The 15880-nt window shown below is 49.0% G+C and overlaps 1 protein-coding gene across 13 annotated transcripts in view; it reads left to right on the forward strand.

Moving 5' to 3' along the window:
- Positions 1 to 15880, forward strand: part of TIAM2 (TIAM Rac1 associated GEF 2) — a 237245-nt gene that overhangs the window by 204481 nt on the left and 16884 nt on the right. For all 13 annotated transcript variants that reach the window (XR_012324922.1, XR_012324921.1, XM_073789760.1 and 10 more), the window contains 4 exons: positions 10874 to 11053; positions 13797 to 13865; positions 14405 to 14530; positions 15387 to 15495. Coding sequence is in view for 11 of the 13 variants with exons in the window: in XM_073789760.1 (XP_073645861.1) it covers positions 10874 to 11053; positions 13797 to 13865; positions 14405 to 14530; positions 15387 to 15495 (484 nt within the window). In the remaining 2 variants the exon portion in view is untranslated. The remainder of the gene's footprint in view (positions 1 to 10873; positions 11054 to 13796; positions 13866 to 14404; positions 14531 to 15386; positions 15496 to 15880) is intronic.

Below are 15880 nucleotides of genomic sequence, written 5' to 3' on the forward strand. Positions count from 1 at the left end.
CATCCAGGATTCAACTGTGTCGTCCTCAGTCTTCTGTTTATAGTAGAGACTCTACCTGCCCAGGAAATTGGAGGCTAACAAAGATTTTTCAAAGCTCTAGTCTCTCCAGAATTTGATTACAATTGGTGTTGTTATTGACACATTTTCTCTTCAAATACAGGGACGAAGATAGAAAAAATTCTCAGCTCAGTAAATTCTCAGAATATGTAGCACTTAAAGACTTTTGCTGCAAAAACTGCTCAATAATACATTATCAATCGCCAAGAATAAAGTTAGAGGCACAACTCTTGAATAGAAATGGTGTGTTTGGAAAAATTGGCAGTAAACAAAACCAACTAGAATAATAGGGTTCAATGAAAACATAAACCACTGAAGGGAGAGTTACTGTAAATACACAAGTTTAAACTAATTTATGTGATTATCAGAACAAAAGTAGGCTGTGAGAGAAAATCAAAGGAAAAGAATTAAGAGGGAGCTAAGACCTGAGATAAATACCTATGGATAGGAAAGTGAATGAGGGTAAGACAGAGAAGTCGTAGATAGGCAAGTATATGTTTTCCAAACCGTGAGTTGAAAGATACTGGTTTAGAGACTTCTTGACCTAGATAAACATATTTAGAATGAATGTTAAATGGTATAATCACAATAGACCTTAATGCGCCAAGTCACAGGAAAAGCAAACTGAATTCTCCCACGCATCAAAAAGCAACACAAAAGAAAGCAAAAACTGTTAAAGAGAATTTGAGTCATTTCTCTGAGCCCTGGATCTGAGCCAGCTGAGCACACAGGTGTTGTTTTGTTCGGCTTTTGACACAGTTGAAAGCATCTGACATAAAGTGGTTTATATCTTGTGGGAATTAAGATGTCATCCGGAGTCTGTAGACAATTGACATGTAGAAGTCATTTTTTTTTTTTTTTTTTTTTTTTTTGCGGTACGCAGGCCTCGCGGCATGCGGGATCCTCCCGGACCGGGGCACGAACCCGTGTCCCCTGCATCGGCAGGCGGACTCCCAACCACTGCGCCACCAGGGAAGCCCAGAAGTCATTTTTTAAATATACATTTTACTCACTGAAAACTTTAAAGTTTTATAGATTATTTCAAGTTTTAATTCAGACTGAATTTCAAAAGAGACATCTTTTTTGGTTGGGCTCAGCTCTTTATCAGGGACTGGCAGACGTCTCCTGTGAAGGGCCAGGTAGTAAATATTATAGGCTCTGGCAACCACTTACCTCTGCGTATCAGTGCGGAAGCAGCCATAGACCATAGGCAGATGCGTGAGCGTGGCTGAGTTCTAATAAAACTTTATCCACAAGGACAACAGGCAGGCTGGGTTTGGCCTGAAAGCTGTAGTTTGCTAACTCCTGCTCTGATGGTCCGCCCTTAGCTCACCTGCTTGTTTCAGGGTGGGGTCATAAGAGTCCCTTTTATACCATTTTTGCGCTCAGAAGTCAAGGAAAAATTCTGGCCCACACGCATCTTCCCTGATGCGCAGGTTTGACTGCACATCAGAAGGAAGCCGTATCTTTCTTTCTGGGTGAAAAATGGGAAAGAGAGAACACGGTACCTGGCATAGGACCTGGTAGATAGGCTGAGCCGATTCTTGTGAATTACATACGAGTGATATTGAAACACCCGATACTATGTGAAAGAAGAGGCTGCTCGTGTAGAAACGCTGCCCTAGCCCTTGAAACATCCTTGGCTGAAAGACCGTATCTTATTCATCCCTGAATTGAGACCAAACTCCAGTTAAATAAGGAAACTGAGCAGAAGGCAGGCAGCAGGCCTGTTTCACGCGGGCTCTGGATCGATGGCTCCCTCCCCGAGGGCGTGACTCTGGCCTGGGAGCCACGCGGCCACACACGTGGTGCTTCCCCACCTCCGGGCACACAGCTCGGACCTGCCTTCCCGGGGGTGTGTCTCCTGAGGACGGGCGCTTCCTGCTTGGTACACACAGGTGCCCTCTGCCTTCTCAAACGCTGCGTCCTCTCTGGACGGCCGCTCTCCAAAGGTGAAGTTCGTCTCCTTCTCTGCCCACCTGGTGAGGCTGCAGCCCGTCCCACCGGCCCCCCATAGCCTCCTCTGGTTGCGGCTTTCCCCAGAGCCCTATGCCTCTGTCCAGATACTGTGGGCTCCACTTTCTGTCATCCGTCCGTGTCCTTGTTGCCTCTCTCTGCCCTTCCTCTCACTCCACCTGATAGTCTTACATGAAGGTCAGAGTTTTCCTCTTTTGTATGCAAGCTTCATCTCCAGCACCTAGAACAGAGCCTGGCATGGAGGAGGTGCTCAAAGAAAAGTTAGTAAATAAATGGAATTTGATTTCTCTGGCCCTTCCTTCAGGGAACTCAGAGGAAATGTCTCCTTCTACACTTGTAAAAACAACAGAACTTGGAAAATTAAACTCCCTGTGCATATTATAACTTTTATGGAGCCCCTATAGCCTCTCTTGATCCCTTGCACTGTGCTAAGTAGTTTTACATGTTTCACCTCATTAAATCCTCTCAACGACCCTATGAAACATGGTCCCTGCTTTATAGGTGAGCAAACTGGGTCAGGGAGGAGTGCGTCAGGACTGGTGATCGCCGTGGCCAGGGTGGTCACTCTAGAACCTGTGTGTTCAAGTCTCCTGTCTTGGAAAAAGTAACTGTCTCAGAAAGCTTCGCCCAGAGCACGCGCTGAGGCCCTTAGTGAAGGTGAGCTTCACACTCATGGGGGGTAATGACAGGACAGAGCTCACGTGACAGGTGCACACCCCACCCTCTCTAATGCTATCCCAGCTACTCACCCTGCCACCTGCTATAAGGTGTGTACCTAAGGGTGGCCCGCAACCCCGGCACACACTCCAAGTGGGTTTCGTCTGCCGCTCCCCTCCCCCGAGAGCAAGGCCTCCACCTCTGTCTCCTGCCCCGTCTCCCCATGTGACCTGACTTGGCCATGGGCCACGGCTGGGCTGGCCTTCAGTTCTTGGCCCCCTCCCCAGCCCCAAACTTTGCTTAGGGTGGGTGACTTTGTTTCCCTTGAGTCCATCCTAGCTTCCACCTTGCTTTCCCTGACTGTGCTCCGACCACAGAAAGTCACCCTGTTCTGTTCCCAGGCCCCTGCGCTGCTTTGGGCACCGATCGACCTTGACTGACTCGCTGCCAGTTTGTCTTCCCAGCTGAACTCTGGGAGCTGTGAGCCCAAGGACTGTCAGTCTCGTCCATCACTGTGTCCTCCTAGAAACAGGCTGCCTCTGCCTCAAATCGTTTTTGTAAAGCATCAGGAAAGGATTCCGTTAAGAAATTTCTTTTAAAAATTAAACCACTATAAAAAATGAGAAGATATAGATAAGCCAAAGATTAAAATGAAAATAACTTGAAATGCAGTGTTAACCACCGCATTTATGATATATATATTATCCCGTTAGAAAAATCTATGCACATATGTTTACATGCAGTAGATATACATAAAAGTTACTTTCCAAAATTCAGACCTACCTTCTTCCCTTTCCAATAATCATGTCCTTTTTTGGTCAACAGATGCCGATTTCTCCCATCATTGGTAATTGCTGCATAGATTTCATTGCATTTTTGTACCATAATTTAGGTTAATCTTTGCCTTTCAACATAAAATAAGAACTCTCATCTGATACGTTTACATTTAATTTTACATCTTTTAATTTCCATTCTGCCTTTGGAAGTAGAACTGTCTGGTCTAGAAAACAAAGATTATGAGCATTTTCTCATTCTTCTTGTACCATTTTGTTAAGTATAAGAAAATCTCAGGCCATTTCTCTAGAGTTTTTAATCCAAGGATTGTATCACTATAAAGTGAATGACTATCCCCAGATAGAAAAATCATCATCTTGGCTGTTTGTAGCCTCCCCTTCACCCTGCCAAGGTGGTGAATGCGACCCTCTTCCCCGCCTCTTCCCTCCCCCTCTGCTGAGACCCCCTAGGATAGACCAGACCCTCTCACCTAGCCCATGGGCCCGGCCAGCCGCCTCTGAGCGCGGAGCAGAGTGTAGGCTAGGAATCCTGACCTGGCAGAGGTGGGGCAGCACGGGGTGTCTGGCTGGACCTGTACGTGGGCGATCCAGCTTACCTGGAATCCAGCCCATCGTCTGGCTCTCTGCCCGTTAGCTTTTCCGGGGAAGCCATTCACCCTTGGTGATCCTTCTGGATTCCCTCTGCTGGGAACATTTGGGGATAATGTCAGATCTTTCTGTAAGTTAGAGACTTTAATGGATTACAGAGTCAATGGAGAAAAAGTCCTTTGTACCATTTTTAGTTTGTTTTTTTCCCCCACCAAAGGGAGCGTTTCTGACTCAATTTGCTAGGGTGTGACCCCTGACTCCGTAGCTGCACTCTGCGGTGATTTACTGACGTGACTTCTCAGGCCCCGGACAGTGAACTGGGGGATCTGTGTGAGCGCAGCTGAGCACACACCATGCAACCACGCCTTTCCAGGCCTAGACTGTCCCCGAGGACAACTGACTGTTTGCCCAGGGCCTACAGCTTTTATTTTTTTTTCCAGCATTCTTTCTAGGGATGGTAGAAATAGTAGAATCTGGTTCTTCTGGTTGGAATCCTGGTAGGATGAGCCCCTGCAGACGTGACCCAGCCCGGGCTTCCATCCCTGTCAGTGGCCCAGCGGGAAGGGCTGGTCTGTGTGACGGAGGGAGAGGAGGACATGGGTGGCAGCTGGGGGTCACATACTGTGTAGGACCAGTTGACCAAGCAGTGTGGGGTACCCTCCCTTCTAGGTCCGTGTCTTGGCCGAGTCCATGACTGACCTCCCCTCTAAGTTAACCTCCTTTTCCTCCAAGCCGGGGATTCAAAAGTCGAGCGCACTGCAAATGCTGTCATTTACCTTTCAGCATTTCCCTGCAAACTATTACCCGCAAATTATGCAGCACTTTTAAAGCGTTTTTCTTCAGCTGAAAGTGTTTTTGGAGTCCAAGTCAGACAACAGATGCCTTTGACAAAAGAGTCTGCAGTACCCGAGGCCCCTAAGTGAGGACAGGATTGCAAACTGAGCCCGGAAAGGCGGGGCAGAGCTGAGCCGCTGACGAGGTGCAGGGCTCCTGGTGGGCACTGATATTTCACGGAGTAGCTCCGAAACCTCAGTCGTCGTCCGGGAATAGTTCGGGATAATGTGATGTACTTACCCCAGCTTAGGTTTCAAAACCCACAGGGAAATTGAAAAGCCTCAGGTAGCAGTGTCTTCAAAGAAGAGCAAAGCAAACATCAGAGTAGTTCTGCTCAGGGGAGCAGATCTTAACTAACCCAGGCCAGGAGGAGCTGCCTGATGCTTCGGATGAAAAGTATTGATCCGAATGGAGGTTAAAAGGGTCACCTACGGGATTCCAAGCTTGTTTCAGAAAAAGGCTCAGCCCCCGCCTTCCTCCAAAGAGAATCCGGGGCAGGGCGCTTGGTCATCCTGAGCAGTTTCATTGCCACCCCCAAGAAATGGGGCTCCTGAAAAAGAGACACATTGCAGCCCTAATACAGGGAAGCAGGTGTCCGTATTCACACGTTTAAGACACAGAAACAAAGATAACTCTGTTTTAGATGTCCTTCCCTGCCAACTTTATCAAGGTATAGTTGACAATTAAAAATTATATATATTTAAGGTGTACAACTTGATTTGATATACGTATACGTTGTGATGGTTATCACGGTCAGGTTAATTAACACACCCATCACCTCACATAGTTACGTTTTGTTTGTTTTTGGTGAGAACACGGAAGTGTGACTTTGAATTCAGAGGTCTTGAGTGAGATGTCCTCATCTATAAATGAGATCAAATCACTTTCAAGCAGGGATCAGCCTTAGTGAAAACTGAAAAGCCTGAAAAAAAATTTTGTGGGTCAGTATCACTACTATTTCATATAGCATAGTTTTAGGGAAATCTGTTTTCGTTAAATGTTTTTTTTCCTTTTTTTTTTTTTTTTTTTTTTTTTTTGCGGTACGCGGGCCTCTCACTGTTGTGGCCTCTCCCGCTGCGGAGCACAGGCTCCGGACGCGCAGGCTCAGCGGCCACGGCTCACGGGCCCAGCCGCTCCGCGGCATGTGGGATCCTCCTGGACCGGGGCACGAACCCGCGTCTCCTACACCGGCAGGCGGACTCTCAACCACTGCGTCACCAGGGAAGCCCTGTTTTCATTAAATTTTAAAAATGAATTCATGAGGAAAAGATCTGTTTGATGCTTTCTTATAAAAGGCAAGGCCCCCGATGAACCTAAGGTTCTCAGCATTGATCACTACGAACTGGGAAGTACCAGTCTGAGTTTCAAGTTCCAGTGTGGTTTCTGTTCTGCACAAGCACACACTGTCTGGCTACTGAGTCCACATGCGTGCCCAGCCCTGATTTGTGAACACGTCTCTTGCTTTACAAGCAGCATCCCTGGGGATGGAGGGGAGCGGGGATTAGCCTAACAGAAGTCACAGTTGTGTGCAGATGTGGGGAGCTGCCTTTGCTTCCCTGAGCAGAGGTGGCCTCCAGGGGCCGGTGGCTGCATCCCGGGCACGCCTGGGGTGTGTCTGGATTCTCCTGGGGCCGGGAGAGCCCTGACGGCACTGTGAGCAGAGGCAGCCAGAGAAGCAAGCCTGTTTTGCCCATGCTTTGCCAGATACCAAGGAAGTGGTCGGCACCGTCAGACAGCTCGAGCGTAGGAGGAACCTGTTCCGTCAGGTGCTGCCTTCGCACTCGGCACTTGTAGTCTCAGCCGGTCGCATCGTCAGGACCGAATGCCTGATAGTTCTAGGAGAACACCGCCCCCTGAGTTTGTCTCGTATACAGCAAGTGCTCAACAAATCCAAGTTCCCCTTTCTCCGTGGTCCAAATGGCAATTTGAGGGGTTACCTGATGGGCTAGGTAATGCTTCCTCTGTCTCATCAATAAGGAAATTGAAGGTGCAGCAATGAGTCTTGCCCAGCACGCATGGAGGACTGTGGGCAGGGCCAGGGCTGGAACTCGGTTCCTCTCAATCTTGTCTGTGCTTTTCACCTCCATCACCACGCGTACGTGTGAAAATAGCCCAACCGAAATAGTCGCTGTTCCTAGAAACTGCTTATCAGATACACCCAGAATTCTACCTTTAGCAGTTCAATTTTAAAACCATTGCTAAGAACGGAGGAAATGAAATATAACCAACCAAGTGACTCTTTCAGATACGATCTAAAGACGTAGGTACAATTACTCTTCTCCTTCTAGTGGCTCTGCCCTGTTGGAGCCCAGGTAATCCTCACAACCTTCCCTAGACAGCAGCTACGGTGACTTCGTAGCACTTGAGCACTTCATTATGAGCCCTACCTTCAAAAGTGCATTTGCCGTGAAACTCTCAGCTAACATTTACTTTTCCAACTTAATCTTACCGGAAGCGTTCTCAACATGAATTCTGATTTTCTAAAATGGCAAGATACTTTATTTTTAAAATCTCGTTATTTTAACACTGCATTGTTAGGTGTGATTTTTGACATCCCAGCAAGGCAAAGCTGCATCTCACCAGCTGCCGTTTCACTTATGGTGCATTTTGTCAGATCTTATTTTATACAGTATATGTGAGCTATTAATGTGGATCCTACAGCCCTGGAAACCGTTGTTTTTCAGGATTGCAAAGTTGTATTGTCTGAGCTTGTGGTGCAAATACCAGTATAGAGATTTCAAATAAGTAAGTTTGAGAGTCTCAGTATTATTATCTTGGGCTGTTGGACCGTGAGTGAAGCCAAACCCAGAACACCAGGCGCACAGGTATGATTCTGCCTATTTCCTCTTTATCTCGTGAGCTCAGTCCACACACCTTTTACGTGGCCATCCTGTGGTGCAGACCCTGGGGACAACACGATCCTCCCAGAAACCGCAGGCAGAATGCTCTCTCTACTGATGGGTAGACCAGTAGTTCTCATGTGAGTCACACAGCAGCATACCTGGGGCCCCAAAGATTCTGATTCAGGTGGTCCAGCTGTGGGTGTTTTTTAATAGCCCCTCCCAGAGAGCAAACGTGTGACCTGGCTTGAAGTCACCTGCTTCGTGGGAAGCAGGAAGAGGAGGACAGAATTGGGGCTGGTTTGGTGATGTTCCCTTGTGCTCCATCGTGAGGCTCATGTCCTGGAAGAGAAGGAAAGCCACCTTCTGGCTGCACTGCTCTGTTTGGCTTTTGCTGTGTCGTCAGGCTTCTAGGGTGAGACCGAACAGTTTGGAGTTTCTTCAATAATGAATCATGAGATTTGGTTGTTTCAAACATGTTATGAGACATTTTGATAGGTCACGTTGCATTCTAATTGTGCTTTAACATCCACGTCTGCTTTCTTTTTAAAATTAATTTATTTAATATTTATTTTTGGCTGCATTGGGTCTTCGTTGCTGCGCGCGGGCTTTCTCTAGTTGCGGCAAGCGGGGGCTACTCTTCATTGCAGGCTTCTCACTGCAGTGGCTTCCCTCGTTGCGGAGCACGGGCTGTAGAGCGCAGGCTCAGTAGTTGTGGCTCACGGGCTCTAGCTCACAGGCTCAGTAGTTGTGGCGCACGGGCTTAGTTGCTCCGCGGCGTGTGGGATCTCCCCGGACCAGGGCTCGAACCCATGTCCCCTGCATTGGCAGGCAGATTCTTAACCACTGCACCACCAGGGAAGCCCCATGTCTGTTTTCTTGTTCTTTGAAAGTTTACTCTGAGTGAACATCTTCTGATAGGCATTACCAGCAATATGCTAGTGTTATAGTTAAGGATAAAAACAAGGGGATGATATGTGTACTTAAGGAGGATCATCAGTGCTTACACATGCTTCAACTGTTTTAGAAGTAAATCACTTCAGATGTGTCTGTGTGTCTAGTTGGAGGTTTAGTATCTGTTACATGGTTGATTTAACTTTTGCACCAAGATTAATGCCAAAATACAGGAGAAGCAATTATATGAAATAGGCCAGCAGTCTGGGAGTTCTCATCGTAGACATCTGCGGGGGCCCCGCTCTCACCCCCCGCCTTGAGTTGGGCTCTTTATGTTACTGGGCTTATCCCTCCGCCACCACCACCTCCCTCCACCCGCCGCCTTTGGCTCATTCCGTGGTTCTCCCTTGGTACACGCTCCTTCCAGGACCAGTTACAATCCACTCTTCACTGAAGCCTTCCAGACAGCCTGTTCCAACATGATGCTCTCCTTCGTCTAACGTGTGGCACATTTCTCGTTTGTTCCACACAGGCTCGTGTTGGTTTCCAGTCTGCCACAGGCTGCGCTTTGGTGTTTCTTGGCAGGTCTTATCTCCTTGTGCAGGGGCTGGTTTCTATTTCTTTGGAGGCAGAGCAATTGGTTCCCACCAGATTGAACTGAAAGTCTAGCCAGAACATCAATGCCAAGTGTCAGTGTCGTCTGCTCCCATCATATGAAGACACCATGTTGAGGAAAGGCGGGTGGGGCGTGGAACAGAGGAGGAGAGGAGGAGGGAGGCACTTCGGTGCGCCAGGCGGCAGCTCTGTAACAAGTTGGCCGCTGAGGTTGACCAATGTGCTGTGTGGCTTGTTGCCATCCTGAAATATCCAGGCAAAGAAAACGAATTCAGTGAGAATGAAGAGGTGCTTCTGACTGGGGCAGCTTTTGACCCGAGACAGCGTGATGGACACCAGGCATGGAGACATCTAGCTGAAGAAAGGAGAGTTTCAGCTGAGGGACAGAAAGTTGCCAGAGATGGATGGATACTGGTCATTCGTGTCGGGACTAAGCTGCTCTGTTATTCAGTAATCACGTCGGTGCACCAGAGGTGGACTCAGCACTGAGCACTTGGGGGCGACGGCAGAGAAAGGCAGGACCCTGCCCTTGGCTGGCTTACGGGCTGCTGGGTGGTAAGATGGGCTGGAGCTTGTGTGTGGGAGGAATGGAAAGAAAGAGGAATAAGAAAGATACTTTGAGTGTAATCTGATGATGCTTCAGGCAGGTAGAGGCATATAGGAGGCACATCTGAGACCTCAAAGCGTCAGCCTGAGGCAGGAGTGTACACATGGCTTCCCCTGGAGAAGGCTTTTCATGCCGTGCTTAAGTCTGAGCAGGAACTTGCACAGAAGCCTGTTCACCCCCGCAGGCGTTCCCGCTCCTTCTTGCCATTTAACGTGTGTGATTCTGTTCCCGCTACCTGGAATGAGAACCCTCCGTGCCCCCACGTCCTGGGTCTGACACGTCTGCTTCCCGCTCAGAAGCTGCTCAAGTCTCCCTCCTCCGTGAAGGTTCCCACGGAGCCTCGCCAGGCTTCCCGTGTCATCTGCTCCCCGGGCTCTGCACCGCTTCGGCGTGGGGACCTTATCTTTCCTACACATCCTGCCCTCTACTGCCATTCCTAGCTGATGCAGCGGCTCACACTCTCACTCCTAATGCCGCTACTTGGCCTGAGGCTGCAGAGCTCCAGGGCTGGGTTTAGGGGCAGATCTAAGGCCCTTGTGGTCAGGCCATCCTAAAACTGCTGCCTTGCTGCCCCGTTCCCGAGTCTCTCCGGGCCGTTTAGTGTGGGAACTGAGCTCTGTTAGGCCAGCCATTGAGGGGACAGAGAGGACCGGATGAGTCTGTTGTGCTTTCACAGAGCCATGACCTTGACTTTAGAGCAACCTCAGCCGTATTGCAGAGGGTTAGCTCTGCCTTATTCTCTAGTCTCAGCACTAAAGAAGCATCTGTCAGACAGCCTCTGTGAAAGCGAAAAAGCATCCTGGGTAAGTACTGAACAAGTGTAAGTTCATACCTTCACGACCAGAACCTTGAATGGTAGCCAGCGTCGTCTGAGGTGAATGAAGCCGGCTGCCCTAGATGAATGCCCCGTGAGACTCCTGAGAGGGCGCCGGGCAGAGAGAGAGCCCCTGTGTCTTTGGTGGGCTGTTGATAATGATGGAGAACGTCCTGTGCCTCTTGTTCCCTCCCAGAGTGCTGAGCAGATCGCCGCGCTCTGTAGGAGTTATAACGACACCCAGACCAACGGCATGGAAGGACCAAGGGAGAGTCAGGACCCGCCTCCGAGGCCGCTGGCTCGCCACCTCTCGGATGCAGATCGCCTCCGAAAAGTCATCCAGGAGCTCATGGACACAGAGAAGTCCTATGTGAAGGTAACAGAAGATGCTGTCACAATTTCCTGCTCCCCTCCTGTGACAGCCAGTTGTATGTATGTTGGCAGGGGTCTCCAGGTATCTGCCGGGGACCCTGCCACTCACGAGGGAGAGGCCTGCTCCCTGAAGTGGCGAGTTGCTGAAGGGCAGGGCGAGAGGATGGAAGGGCTGAGAGGGCTTGCAAAAATTAGATTCCCCGGTCGTTTTGTTACCGAGGTAGCTTTCACTATGGAAACAGATGTTCTGGTTTGCCATTTGCAATCTGTGGGAAGGGAGCCTGTACCGGTTTAGGGGAAGGGGGAATGGAGATCACTTTAGGTGCTGAGGAACCAGGGAACAGCTTGTCTGCAAGCAGCTGCTGGGACGGGCTCCGGAGTGCAGGCGGTCACCGCGCGGGACAGAGCCCCGCGGCGGGGGTGCCGGGCGTCTCGCAGGCGTCCCCAGCCATCACACAGGGCAGCGGCCGAACCTTTCACTACCCGGGGAGTTCATTTATTCATCTCAGAGGCTTCAGTTAGTAGTTTGAGAAGCATTTTACAAAAAATGCAGGTGCCTGGGAAGACAGAGTTCTTTTGCTTTAAGTATTTGCTGACGGTTTGGAATGGTTTTAAACTCATCTCATCAGCCAGTTGCTGGCAGCAGTGTGGGAGCTGAGCATCCAGGCCTGGCCTTGCCTTCACCTGCTGCAGTGGCCTTGGGCGGCTCCCTCCAAGCCCCTCAACTGGGGTGTGAGACAGGGGTGTTTTGTTCTAGCTCTAACACACTGTGTCCGTGAATTAAGCCTTGGTGTGTGTGCGTACACACACACACACACACACACACACACACACACACACACACACACACACACACACACACACACACACACACACACACACACACACACACACACACACACACACACACACACACACACACACACACACACACACACACACACACACACACGGCTCTCACCTTCTTTCTCCACAAGACTTACCTGAGCTTCCCCTTTCATTAACATCACTGTCATTTTATCTGAACTTTGCCGAAAGCCTCATTCACAGGCAGCCCAGGAGAATTACCCATAGCCTCTTCTTTTGGTCCCGCAGGGGAGAAAGGAAAACTGCAGAGACGGCAGTTCCATTTCATTTCCCACTGTGTCTTTTCCTGTATTGGATGTGGGGAGATGAAGTGAACATCCAGGGGCTTCCGACAGTGACCTTGGCCAGCAGCTCTGCGCACCGTGGCAGCTTGGTGATGGCCATGGTGTTCTCACCTGCAGGGTTGAGGGCACAGTTGAGAGCGGAATCCAAGTCCCTTTTTATTTTTGTCACTGCTGTCGTTATATTTTACTGTTAGACCACTTTGAACGGGAGGGTCATGCATCGTGACGCTGGTCTAGGACTGATGGATGCTCTGGGCGAAGTGCATACAAAGGATGGCTCTCCCTTCTCTCTGCGAGAGCCCTGCCCTTTGTCTCCTTGGGGCCCCCGTGTTGCAGCTCTGGCTCCGCGGCTCAGCGAGGCCTCCCTCAGTGTGTCACTGCTCCTGGATGGCAGTGACCGGCTCAGGGAGTGACCACAGCCCACCTCTGCCTCTGACAAAATAACCAGTGCCTGGTGCCTATGGTGATTCTCTCTCTCTCTCTCTCTCTCTCACACACACACACCCCTTTTTCATTTTTTAATTTCTTTTTGTTGCTGACATTCAACATGGACTTTTACTTGTTTTGTAACCTGGACCCTCTGCACGTGACTTGGCGTTTTCAGCATTCATGTGTTCCCTGAGATAAGACTCGGTGACTTCTCACCTCTCCCTGCTCTGCAGCGGCCGCCGTGGGGTCTGGGGAGGTCGGGAAGGCCAGGGCGGATTTGATTGTGAAGCACTCAGTGTCACAGGCCTGTCCACTTGCTCTCAGGACCTACACCACAAGGCTGTGGACGCTTCTGGCTTGACCAGGCTCTCCAGAGCTGGATTTCTCCACTGTAAAAGGAGGCAGACGTAGTTACCTACTTCTCATAGTTTGGGACTCAGAATTCTTTGGAATAAATGAAACAAGAAAAAGAACTCTTTTCTATCACTAAACTATATCCTGATCTTGGCTTCAAATTATTTTAAAAAAACCTTTATCTAAAGAGTTTTGTAAATACAGTCAACTCCCACTATTCTGTACTGTTGGAGCCCAGTTTACTGGAGATTCAAAGATGGCCTAGACTGTAAACATGATGACTGCTCATCTTCAGAAATGTTTTCTTGCATTTGAGCCTGGGAGTTTGAAATTCTGCTCATGCGTCAGCCCCAAAGCCGAAGAGCTCTCCGGATCTTGTCCCGTCCGTGTCAGCTCAGCCGTCCACGCTGGAGCTGTCGCCTTGCTCTTTGAGGCAGACAAGGAAGCCAGGTCGGCCAGCGGATGTGGCCACACCTGACAGAGGTACCTGGCCAGAACTCACTTCTCTGAAGGGAAATGAGTGTTCCTGCTGCAGCAGCCGAAAGAAAGGTTCTGGTTCTGCCACTGAGATATTCAGATACGCAGAGTAGGTGATCGAGCTGTAAAGAAAAATGTGGAGTCCAGATGCTGGTCGTACTGCGTTGTTAACCTCTCTGAATTAGCTGAGCAGGAACCACCACTTGCAGGGCCAAGCGTTTCAACCGGACATAAACTTCATCGTTCCTAACGCGAGTCTGAGCTGCAGCCCGGGCTGCCGGAAACGCTTGGGTATTTTGGAGACTTAAGGGTTAAAGACTCTCTTCTGTCTTTCAGGATCTGAGCTGCCTCTTTGACTTATACTTGGAGCCGCTTCAAAGTGAGACCTTTCTGACCCAAGATGAGGTAAATACCTTCCCTTCGTCCGCTGACCCATAGGTTAGTCTCAGTTTGCCTTTTAGCGGACCTAGATTTTATCTACTGATCCGCAAAGAACATTTGAGACTTCGGATCTTCAGAGAGACCCAAGCGTCACCTCCTTCAAAGCCATTTATGTGGCCTCCATCCCGTGAAACACAGTGGCCGGAGTTATAAATGACCGTGCCCCTTTTGTAGTAGAAGGTGTCCCCCACATTACTTTTTAATACATGGCTTTTTAAAAAGTTAAATCACAGTAATTAGTTCTTTCCATTTTCCCCCCAGTTTGAATTCTGAAAACTTGACACCCACTTCCAATTATTTTAGTATTACAGGGACCGGGGCAGTCAAAGTCTCTGTGTGTGAGCTATGTCCCCTACTGAATATGCCGTCTTCTTTAAAGGCTTCACTTCTGTCTCCTTCTTGGTGAATGACTTGTGGTTCATTTGTGCGTCTGGGACGTAGAGTGGTATCTGGGTCGCCGTCGCTAACACCCTCTCTTCGAATTCTGATCCTCACGTACACAGATGGAGTCACTTTTTGGAAGTTTGCCAGAGATGCTTGACTTTCAAAAGGTATTTCTGGAGACTCTGGAGGATGGGATTTCAGCATCGGCTGACTTTAACATACTTGAAACCCCCTCGCAGTTCAGAGTAAGTATTTTAGACTTAGGTTTAAAGCAAACATAGGTGGGAACGGTGCAAAATTCTCCCTTTGAAGAGAAAGTGTTGTCCCTTGACTATTGAAAAGGTAAGTTGAGCGCTCTCATTGCATGGCTTTCCTCTGGCGGGTGGTAACAGGCGGCTCCGTCTCTCCCTAGAGTAAATGCTCTGCGACTCAGACGTCTGGGCAGCACAGCTTTTATGGAGTCTGCCTGCTGTTGACACGCACGCTCCTTACTCAGCTCTGCAGAAGGATCTGTAGGGCGATTGCTTCTGAGGCAAGAGCACCTCCTGCCTCTGATTCTGCATCTCTGTGGTCATGTGACCTAGGTTTTCACTGGCTCTGAGAGAGCCTCCTCTTCTATGGAGCCCTGTCTCCAGTGTGGCCATTGGTGACTGGCAAGAGGTCCCTCCAGGTGGGGACAGGCGGAAGGCAGTAGAAAGGGACCAAGAAAGTACACAGCAAGCATCATTCGTCCCAAGTAATGCAGAGTCAGCTTTATTAATTAGCCTCTCAGATTATTTATATCCCACTGTGTCAGACGTATTTTTTCTAGAACGTTCTTTCTTGTCCCTGATTGCGCACTGTGTCAATAGGCTCTGCTGCCAGAAACTTTTCAATCAAACTGAAGCTGTGCTAGAGGGACGCCCGGGCTGTTCTCCAGCTACTGGGCAAAGGGGGCCGCCCGGGGCTGCTTTTAGTCAGTGCCTTCCCCGAGGCATTAGTGCTCTGGTGTCCGAAAGACAAATGCCATGGAGACAGCAAAGCGGTCAGACACCATGCCAGAGCCAGCAGACAGACACTGATTAAACCACGCCTGATGTAGCTTTTCCTCTTTCCTTCTAGAAACTACTGTTTTCCCTCGGAGGCTCTTTCCTTTATTACGCGGACCACTTTAAACTCTATAGCGGATTCTGTGCTAATCATATTAAAGTGCAGAAGGTTCTAGAGAGGGGTAAGTTGCTCATACCTTTTACAGCTATACTTTTGAAATTGTAATTGTTAATAAAATCCCACACGCAGCAACGAAGTTCCCACGTGCTGCAACTAAAGACCCAGTGCAGCCAAATAAGTAAATATATATATTTTAAAAAGAGTAAATTTGTATTCGTCAAGTAGGGATAAGTGTAATTTTAATGGATTATGCTCCAGTGTTGGCCTTGAAGTTGACAAACATGAAGTTTTCAGTTTATTTCAGTGTACTGGTGACAGTGAACGTGTGTACCGAACAGCAGAGATGTTGCTCTGCCACGTGTCACTTTGCTGTTAAATTGCATCTGGATCTCTTTTTTCACCAAATGCCTTGCTCTGAAAACTTTTAACCAACCGTATAAGCCGCT

This window comes from Tursiops truncatus, chromosome 12, assembly GCF_011762595.2.
Source record: "Tursiops truncatus isolate mTurTru1 chromosome 12, mTurTru1.mat.Y, whole genome shotgun sequence".
In the NCBI taxonomy this organism is placed as follows: domain Eukaryota; kingdom Metazoa; phylum Chordata; class Mammalia; order Artiodactyla; family Delphinidae; genus Tursiops; species Tursiops truncatus.